Here is a 10,384-nt window from a genome sequence, read left to right on the forward strand (position 1 = left end):
TTCGTTTCATCTCTGAGCCCTATGTGCATCCTGGGGGCCAGAAGAGGACATGGCCTTGGAGTCAAACAGACGGGACCTTGAACTCTTGTTCTGATGCTTACCAGAACATTTCACTGAACGTGAATGAAATGCTTACTGCATGACTTATAAAAGTGTGTTAATGTCTCCAGGCCTCAGTTCCCTCAGTTAGGATTGTTTGAAGATTCAATGAAACTGTCAGTAAAGCCCATGGCACATAGTAGGGGCTCCGTCCATGTGGCTGTTATGGTTACTGTTGTCTGTTTCTCATTCTGGTGGAGCCTCTGCCTGGTGTAGTAGCTATTTCATCAACGTAGCAGGACTATTAATATCATTATCACTAATAATTATTAATAACCACAAAAATGACAATGTGGACAGCTTCTCGGAAGAGACCTGCAGCGGTGAGCTGACAGCTGCCAGAATAAACAGACTCTGTAGCATCAGCCTGTGGCAATCCCAGTGACTTGGAAATATGACTCCAGAGAGAAGCCCCCGCCTCACACGTCCTGGGATGTGCTGCCATCCTCACCTCCCTCTCCAGTCCTCCCACTGGGGACACACACTGTCAGTGGAAAAGCATCCGCCTTGGCCATAGCCCTGATCTCTGGCTGTGGATGAGGAACATTAGCTCTCTGGGGAGAGTCCATGTCACTAAGTGACTGAAGGATTCTGAGGAGGGGAGAGCTGTGAGATCAGCACAGCCCTCACAGAGCGTGTCTGGCCCATCTTCTCCAGGGATACGGTCCCCGAGGCTTTGCCTGTGGGCTGCTTTTTTATGTATATGTCAGTCTTGACAGGGGCTCCATTTGAGCCATGAAAGCGGCTCTCGGGGCAACAGGGAAGAGTTGATACAAATAGGCCTTAGCGTGGGAGGTCAAGAGGTCAGTAGATCCTGGAGTCACGCTGTCGGGTGTCAACCCCGCCATGCTACGGCTACCAGCTCTCCAACCTCGAGCAAGTTCGGTAACCCCTAACCCTCCGTCTCCTCCCCCCATGGGTTGCTGGAAGGGTTACATGAGATACCGCATGGCTGGCACGTAGGGGTGTGCATCGTTGAGTACACACTCAGTGAATGTTCACCGAGAGAGAAAAGGAAGGTTGAATGAAACCTGCCTCCTGCAGCCCCCGGGGAACAAGGAGAGGAAGGACTGGGCTGAGGGCGGGGACCCCACCATGCTCCAGGCCCCAGTGGGCTTTCCGCATGCACTTAGAGCTTCATTAGCTTCCCACGCCTTTTCTCTGGCAGCTGAACCGAAGTGACAGTGACAGCTCCACCCTGTCCAAGAAGCCACCTTTTGTTCGAAATTCCTTGGAGCGGCGCAGCGTCAGGATGAAGCGGGTAAGACGATCACCTCGGAGCTGTGCGTCCACCTGCTCCTCCCTCGTTTCCCCAGGCCACGTGTCCGGCACACACATCCCCTGACGCCTGACCGTTTCTCCTCAGCCACTGGTTGGAAGAAAGTCGCTCTCGCAAGCATGGGGCTATTTGCAAATGGAAGTTGGTGAACTGTAAGGCCTGGGGAGGCACTGGGGAAAGTGCCAGAGGGTCAATGTAACATCGTTATTATGACCAATAGGCTTAGAACAGGAGTGTGCATACTTGGCTTTGTTTTCTTGGGTAGGAATCAGAGTCACTGAGAACTAATCAACCCAAGACGTCACAGCCACCGATGGGAGCCTGCCTCAGGCAGGACTCTGTTCGGTGTGTGTCGTCTAGCTGACTGGGCAGCTGCAGGTCCTGACAGCCTCCCTGCTGGCAGAGAAGCCGGGCGCCGCCCCCCCCCGCCCCCCATGGGCTTCTCTCAGTCCAGCTGGAAACGCGCAGGGAAGAGGCCACAAGCTGTCCCCGCAGAGCAATCTGGCCTTTCCTTACGGAGACTTGGCTGAGGGGTCAGGATGGGGCCGTCTTAGACAATGGCCCAACTCCCAGCAGGGACTTTCACCAACCAGTCAGGGCTGCAGGAGGTGCGGTGTGGCCCTCCCCACTTTGGCCTTTCAACGCAGGCTCGACAGCAGTTCTGGCGAGCTTGCAGAACTAGAGGAAACCCGGGAGCCAGAATGTCAGAAAGAGAAGCAGAGAGAGCAAAGCGAAAGAGAAAGTGCAGAGAAAGGAGAGGGTGCTGACAGCCCCACGCAGGGGCAGCTGTTCCGCGTCTCCCGCGGGCCTGCTGCTGACAGCCCGCACGGAGAGTGGTCCTGTGCCTGTCCCCACCTCACCCCACCCAAGTCTCCAGAAAGAACTAGAGAGAGCAGGAGAGAGAAGGCAGTGCCGAAGAGGCGCACCCGGAAAGGAGAGAGTGCTGGCTGCCGGAGAACGTGGACATGGCCTTAAGTGGCAGGGATGTCCCACCCCAGCCCCACCCCGTCTGCTGTGGCTGGCTGGTGCTACAGTCCCTGGAGCACCAAGTCTCCTTGGGAGCTTGTTGATGATGCAGATTCCGAGGCCACACTCCCAGACTTGTCTCATCCAGGCAGCTGGGGTGGGGCCCTGGAAACTGCATTTTAATAAGCTCCTCGGAGGATTCTGGAGCAGGTGTTCCGGGATCCACTCCTGGAGAAATGATGCTGCAGCTGCAGAAGCTCCCGCCTGCTCCCGCTGCACATCCTACGACTCACTCCCTGCAGTTACCTAATCATAGGAGTGATAGCCCATCATATTCACAGGTCCCACCCACACTGAAGAGGAGGGGGTTACACAGGGCTTGTATGTTAGGAGGTAGGAATCTTGGGAGCCATCTTCGAACTCCATCTCCCACAGTCATTTAGTCATTCTTTTTTAATGATCAGTGTTTTCTGATAGGAGAGTTAATGATTGTAGTTAATCAAGATCTTTTACATACAGATAACTGAAGAACTCAACTCAAATATAGCTTGAAAGTGAAAAAGGGAATGTATTGGCTCATTTAATGGAAAACTCTAGGATGTTGGACTGACTTCAGGCATGGATTGATCCAGGAGCTGAACCAATGTCATCACGCTTCAGTCCCCCTCTCATGGCACTGCTCTCTCCAGATGGCTTAATTCTTAAACAGGGCTACCCCATATGCTGGTGAAGACGACCATGATCAGTTCTAGGTTTATATCTTGCTGGCTCAGCGGTCTCTGTGTAAAGACATTGCCTCTTTTCCCAGTAGCTCAGCAAAAGTGCCAGAATTGAGTGGTACTGCCTGGGCTTGGATAACATGCTCACCCCTGAAGCAATCACTGAGATTCTAATTGGCCAGGTTCAGGTCACATTCCTATCCCTGAAGCCCCCCATGTGAAACAGATGGATTGACTATGGCAGATGAGTGGATCCCCAAGGGAAGATGAGGACGCTATTACTATAAGACTAGAGACGTGGAAGCTGAACAGGCAGAAACAATAGATGTCCATTACAGGACCACAAAGTCAACGCATGGGGAACAGACCTGCATTGAGGAGACAGCTTTAGAGCAGGATAGTGACAAGACTCCAGTAAAGGAGGGGGTAAATGTTGAGGACACTGTGAGTAGGGAAAGCAGCACCGTGTAGGGAGTGAGTGGGTAGGTTCCGGAGCTGGCTCCTGGGGTGGAACCTCGGCTTTACTGCTTATAATCTGTGTGATTTAACCTCTGGGAGCCTCTTCATCTGTGCAGATGATAACGGTCAGGACCTCACAGGGTTGTGAAAATGAACTGAGGTAACAGAAGTAAAGCACCTGGCACCGTGCCTGGGACATAAAAATGCTCAGTAATACGAGCAGTAGACATGGAAAACATCAAGACGGGCTCCAGGGGGAGGGAGAGCCCCATTCTTGAAGGAGCGGAAGCCCGCGGATGAACGAAGGAGGGAGGGTGTCTGAGGTTCAGACCAGGGGGTCGTGTGAGCTCACTAGACCCGGCCCTGTAATAACGGGTCAAAAACCATCCCCACCTCCGTAGCCTTCGTCTGTCAAATCCCTGCGCGCCGAGCGCCTACCACGCACCTCGCTGGACCTCGAGTTGGACCTGCAGGCGACCAGGACCTGGCACAGCCAGCTGACTCAGGAGATCTCGGTGCTGAAGGAGCTCAAGGAGCAGCTGGAACAGGCCAAGAGCCACGGGGAGAAAGAGCTTCCCCCGTGGTTGCGGGAGGACGAGCGCTTCCGCCTGCTGCTGAGGATGTTGGAGAAGCGGGTGAGTGGCGCCCCGCCCGTGCAGAGGGCGCACTGCTGCAAGGGAGGCCGGCCGGACCTTCGAACGGGTCCTGCAGCCCTGTGACGCGCTTGGAGTGTTCCCAGGTCCCCTCACGCCCATCAGCAAAGAGATCCAGGAATCCCTCTGCCCAGCAAACTTTATTAACTCTTTACCTGGCTGCCAGGACCTTTTGCTGCATTCCCGTGTTTATGTGTGCAAGCCCTTATTATTCCTCCAGGTGGTCCTTCATCAAACATGTTGGGTACCTAATCTACGCTGGGGCACACGCTTGAACAGAGTAAATACAGAACGCTGACCTGCCCCAGTGCCTGCCCATGCGGTCCCGCAGAGCAGGTGTTTCCAAATGGGAAAGCGGCGGCTCCTGGCAGGGCTTTGTCCTGAGGGAGATGCCTGGGAATACAAGCCTGCTCGCGTCCCTGCCCTAGTGTAGTGAGTTTGAGGGATTTCGGCAGTTGCTCAAGGAAGAAGATATAACCACAAAATGGCCAGAGCACACAGTGAGTTTAATTTGAGTGGCTGCTGCTTTCACAACTTTGCATCTGGGGGAAGTCCCTCACTGCATGACAATGCCCCCCCCCAAAGGCAGCTGTTCTGGGACCACTACCTAGAGAGGAGGAGGGCAGGGGAAAGGGGGTTGGAAAGGGGGCCTAGGCATCTAGATGATGTCATTCAGAGTACCATGAGGAGTCTGGGTTGGAGAACACCAAAGCAGCAGCAGTTTGGGGTCTCTTATAGCCCTGGGGTTTATCTTATCTATGACTAGCAGATGTTGGGTGCAGCTTTAGGGGGTATGCAAAACAGGCAGGTTCTAAACAACTAAAAAATCTTCTTATTTGAGCTTCATTTTAAACAGTTGGATGGGTAAAAATTTGACTTTGGCACCAGTGGGCTCTTGAGATCCCGGACTATGGTGAAGAAATAAATACCATAGGGCCAACACGCAGAGGCCACCTTCGACTCCATTTCTATAATACCTGCCAGGATTGCGGTCTATGGCAGAAATGATTGACTTTTGCTAGTTTTCTCTGTACACAGCCAAGCGGTGCAAGAGCACCTTACAGAGGGTGCCTGCCCGGATTGTTGGGAGGGCCATTAGCTACAATTCCAGCTCTCAATGCAGGTGACGATAACTTAGAGCAGGAAGGTGGCACTGGGCTTCTTAGGTCTGGACTAATGTGGGAGCTTCAAGTTGACTCTGGTAATTCAGAAGTTCCAGAAATGTTTATTTCTTTCTTATTTATTACTTATACCCTAATGTACTTATAATAGAGTTATAATAATAGCATTAAGAGAAAATAGAAAATTAGAGGAAGTTTTAAGGAAGAGAAGGCAATAAATATATCCCTAATCTAATGGTAGTTGCCTATTACATTTATCTTGGAGCTTCCTAGTAGCCAAGGCAAAAAGAGGTAAGAAAACAAGTGCATATGTGCCCTACCTTAAGAAAGCACCAACTAAGAAAACCTGACCTTTTAAATAGAAAAGAAAAAAAAAAGTACATCTGTGACTGTCTGATGATGAGCTTCTATTAAAAAGCCATTTAAATGGTAGCTTCATTGACCAAAATTCTGTCTTTATGCAGTGTTTTCAAGTATATGGAACATAGATATTTTAGGGCTCTCTGGTTTGTTCTCAAAAGTGCTTCCATAGGTTTGTATCAGGAGGGAAGAGTGTAACGTGCCTAAAGCCCTTGAGCACAACTGCATGACTTGGAATTGGGTTTCCACCGTTTCTCAGTGGTTTGACGTTAAAGAAATTTCTTAACATGCCTGAGCCTTAGTTTCCTCATCTGTAATATAGAGGTAATTTAAAAATTTACCTTCTTAGGTGGCCCTGAGAATTAGAGAGGCAGCACACATTTTACCTGGTAGCCCCTGTCTCCTTACTTCTGACAGGTCCACACAGGTATTCAGTTCCCTGGCCCTGAAAACCTGTCCCGTCTGACAGATGATGGGATCACTTCCCCTCATTGTTCGGGATAAAGAGGATCCTATGGTGGAACAGGAAGCGTCAGGGTGCCTCTTCTGTGACCCTCAAACCTTTTAACTGCAGCAGACTCCTTATTTGTGCTAGAAAGTCCTCCGTGGCTGACCCATTTCTAGAGACCCTAAGGACTCTCTACTGCCTCACTTTGCCCTCCAGATGGACCGAGCAGAGCACAGGGGCGAGCTTCAGACAGACAAGATGATGAGGTCGGCCGCCAAGGACGTGCACAGGCTTCGAGGCCAGAGCTGTAAGGAGCCCCCAGAAGTGCAGTCTTTCAGGTCAGCACGTGGGCGCCCGGCCAGCCGGCTTTCCCTTTCCCACCGTGCCCGCCCAGCCTCTGTCTTCTTTTCTCTGCCTCACTGCTCCCCATCCCACGCTCCCTTCCGTAGCGGAGCCCCAGCTCCCTCTGTAGCAGATGTTCACCCTCTGCCGAGCCGTCCCCGGCAGTCTGTGAGCCCTGCGGTGCTTTCCCTCAGCCGTCTTGCTCAGTCCCCACACAACTCGAGCTCATGTGTTAGATCCTCTTGTTTAATGAATCAGCCACCTGCTCCACCCTTTCCTCTTAGCGTTTCCATCCCCAGTAATTGCGGAGGATTGGCTGAATGATAAATAAGCCTGGGAGTGATGGATGCTTGCCGGGCCTCCCTAGCTCTGCCTGCTGCCTGCCGGGGTCTCGGGGAGATGCCTTCTTGCCGCCCTGGACCCAGGCATGTCACGGGAGGGCGCCACACGCCATTTGGCCTGGGCCTCCCATTCACAGAGGGCTTTGCATTTAGACTTGTGTTGTCCTCTCAGAGAAGATACTCATGTTTGTGTATGTGCTAAAACACATTCCTTTGTGGAATATAAACGTGTAAAATATACTGTCATTTGTCTAACCACATTTGGACCTCCCCCTTAATTTCTAACCAATTGGAAATCTAAAACAAACCAACGGTGGAAGTGGCCCAAGGGCCCTTTCAGACTCTGGAGGCCTCTGATTGGAACTGAAGGTGGCTGGGCCTGGTAATGTCCCCTACAGCAGTGGTTCTCAATCAGGGATGATTTGGGCCCCTGGGGGACATTTGGCAATGTCTAGGGACTTTTTTTTTTTTTTTGGCTGTGTTGGGTCTTTGTTGCTGTGCGTGGGCTTTTCTCTAGTTGCGGCGAGCGGGGGCTGCTCTTCTTTGCGGTGCGCGGGCTTCTCATTGCGATGGCTTCTCTTGTTGTGGAGCGCGGGCCCTAGAGCGTGCGGGCTTCAGTAGTTGTGGCATGTGAGCTCAGTAGTTGTGGCACACAGGCTTAGTTGCTCCGCGGCATGTGGGATCTTCCCAGACCAGGGATCAAACCCGTGTCCCCTGCATCGGCAGGCGGATTCTTAACCACTGCACCACCAGGGAAGTCCCTAGGGACATTTTTGATTGTCAGACTGGAAGGAGGGGTGGGAGAGCTTGCAGCTGGCATCTAGTGGGTGGAGCCCAGGAATGCTGCTAAACATCCTACATGCACAGGACAACCTCACCACAAAGAATTATCCCGGGCTTCCCTGGTGGCGCAGTGGTTGAGAATCTGCCTGCCAATGCAGGGGACACGGGTTCGAGCCCTGGTCTGGGAAGATCCCACATGCCGCGGAGCAACTGGGCCCGTGAGCCACAATTACTGAGCCTGCGCGTCTGGAGCCTGTGCTCCGCAACAAGAGAGGCCGCGATAGTGAGAGGCCCGCGCACCGTGATGAAGAGTGGCCCCCGCTTGCCACAGCTGGAGAGAGCCCTCGCACAGAAACGAAGACCCAACACAGCCATAAATAAATAAATAAATAAAATTAAAAAAAAAAAAAAAAAGAATTATCCTGCCCATTATACCTATAAAGTGAGGGTGAAAAACCCTGCTTTAAAGGGATGGCCTCTTTTACAGGGAGAAGATGGCATTTTTCACCCGGCCTCGGTTGAATATCCCGACCCTCTCTGCGGACGACGTCTAATCGCCAGAAAAGTATTTCCTTTGTTCCACTGACCACGCTGTGAACCTAGACTGTGGCTAAATTTATTTATGTGGTGTTATATGAAGGTACTGAGTCACGAGTCCTCTAGCACTCTTGTCGGTTTGAAGACAAACAGATTTTTTTAGTTTGGGTTCTATTATTAAAAAAACAAAAACAAAAAAACCCACAAAAAACCAGCATTACAATGACAAGATTGTATAGTTTGTATATTTAGGAATGTATTTTTGAGAAAGAAAATTTAAATGAACTAAAGCAGTGTTAAGTTGCTGCTCTTCTTAAAATAAAATTGTTTAGATTTTTTTTTTTTTTTTTTGTACAGCTCTACCTTCTAGAGGTTTCACTGCAATAAGAAGTAATGTTTGGGGGACGGTAATCCTCAAAGGACGTCCTGCAGATGTCACAGCACAGCTGACCTTTCCTACTTAACATATTTTGTACAATAGTTAAAAAAAAAAAAAGTGCACGGGAACTGTTTGGGGGATTCTGAGGTGCACCCACGAATCTTCACGTGCTGTGATGTGTTCTTATGTGGCCGCCTGACATGGAGCAGGCAGCGTGGGGCCGGCTGAGCTGCCCAGCCCGTGCCAGTGACAGGCCTGCCCACGCTGGCCTCAGATGCCCAGTGAAGCCACTGAAACGAGTGAGGGAGGGCTGTGGAGAACTCCTTTCAGTTTTATCTCCATCAATAAAGTGGCCTTTCTGAACGAACGTCCTCTCTCTCTTTTTCTCCTCCACCCCCTCACTTCATCTGTGTTTCCCTGATTTTGACTCTCTGCTTCCCAATCATTCCCTCCCTACCCATCCCCAGTCCAGGGGATGATTTTTTTCTTTCCTCTGCTCATTTGCTCATTAAGTGAAAATCACTGCTCAGCTGGGGCTGTTGCAGACATCCGAAGTCAGCCGTTAACAAACAAGTAGCAGAATCTCTTCCTCCTTCCTTCCTCTGAAATTAGCCCGTGCAGTTGTCCTCCAAGTGTTGGGTTGGCCCAAAAGTTCGTTCGGGTTTTTCCGTAAGATGTTACAGAAAAACCTGAACGAACTTTTGGGCCAACCCACTATAATATGTTGCACTGCCAGCCACATCAGAATCACTTGGGGCAGCTTGTTAAAAATACAGACTCCTGGACCCCTCCCCAGACCAGGATGGCTCAGAGACCAGCTTTTATCCGCGTTCCCACGTAAGTCTTACGCACGCTGCAGTTTGAGGGACCAGCTGGTTTAATATGAATGAAGGCCAGGCAGAGGCAAAGTGGTGTCACCCCACATCCTACCGGAGAGTCAGGCAGGGGACACTAAGAGACGTGACCCTCTCCGGGCCACTGAGGACCATTGGGGGAGGGGTAAGGAGGGAGTAGAGCCCCCTTCTAGGCTTCGGGGGCTTTCCCCCAACTCCTCACTACGTTCCTTACGTGGCGGTTCCTTGTGTATTATTCCTTATGTAGAAGGAACCTGGAGTGGTGTAGAATCCACTGTTATTCCCCACGTGGCTTCCAGGTCTTTGGACAGCCAGGCCTCCCTCTAACTATCCAGTCCAGTTCCTCACCACCAAGCCGGGGCTTCACCTCTCTGAACACACGAGTGTCGAATGCACTCTCTCACCTTCTGTGGAAATCCATCGCACGTGCTGAGGGTTGGCTTGGACGTTTCTTTAAATGAGTATCAACGTTGTCCCTGACTCAATTGTAATAGGTCCAAGAGCACAGGGGTTGCATCTTGTGCTGTTCCTGTGGCCCTTAATGCCTGCCCAGCTTAGAGCATTGAGACAGCTGCTGTCCCTGCTGACCCTGCCCTTCAGCTCAGGGCTCTGGCCGCAGCAATGGGGCAGATGACCTATCCCACTGGCCACCACGATTAGACTGAGGCTAGGCCTGGGGCCCCAGCTGGGCCAATCAGAACCTTTCCCCTGCATTTTCCACCTGAAGGTTGAAAACTAGATTTTCTCTTCCCAAAGCTATCGTGACCGTGGTTGCAGCTTCTGGGGCCAGCCCTAAGGAGAAGAGCAGATAAAAGAAGTGGAGAAAGAAGGGGTGTTTTGGGGTCTGAATGCACCAGGACCAGAGGTCAGCTGCATCCTCGCTCTATTCTTAGTCTGTTGGTGAACCAAGTCAAGAGTGCTCGGTAAAAACTTGAAGGTCCTGCAACGCAATTTTTTTCACTCAGTCATACCTTCATCCGTGTTCAGCTTTCCCGACGAGGGTCAGCCCCTCCCACCCCCAGAGCAGCAAGTGCTAAGAAGCAG

General features: G+C 51.4%; 1 protein-coding gene across 2 annotated transcripts in view; it reads left to right on the forward strand.

Moving 5' to 3' along the window:
- Positions 1 to 8,853, forward strand: part of WWC1 (WW and C2 domain containing 1) — a 148,903-nt gene extending 140,050 nt beyond the window's left edge. Inside the window, exons 20-24 of one of the 2 annotated variants that reach the window (XR_014241062.1) lie at positions 1,268 to 1,360; positions 3,924 to 4,157; positions 6,321 to 6,442; positions 8,058 to 8,210; positions 8,465 to 8,853. Coding sequence is in view for 1 of the 2 variants with exons in the window: in XM_082378755.1 (XP_082234881.1) it covers positions 1,268 to 1,360; positions 3,924 to 4,157; positions 6,321 to 6,442; positions 8,058 to 8,124 (516 nt within the window). In the remaining variant the exon portion in view is untranslated. Of the gene's footprint in view, positions 1 to 1,267; positions 1,361 to 3,923; positions 4,158 to 6,320; positions 6,443 to 8,057 lie in introns of both variants that reach the window. The other variant, XM_082378755.1, reaches the window with a different exon arrangement.
- Positions 8,854 to 10,384: the final 1,531 nt, after the last annotated feature.

This window comes from Balaenoptera borealis (assembly GCF_965194805.1).
Source record: "Balaenoptera borealis genome assembly, chromosome: 2".
NCBI classification, from domain to species: Eukaryota; Metazoa; Chordata; class Mammalia; order Artiodactyla; family Balaenopteridae; genus Balaenoptera; species Balaenoptera borealis.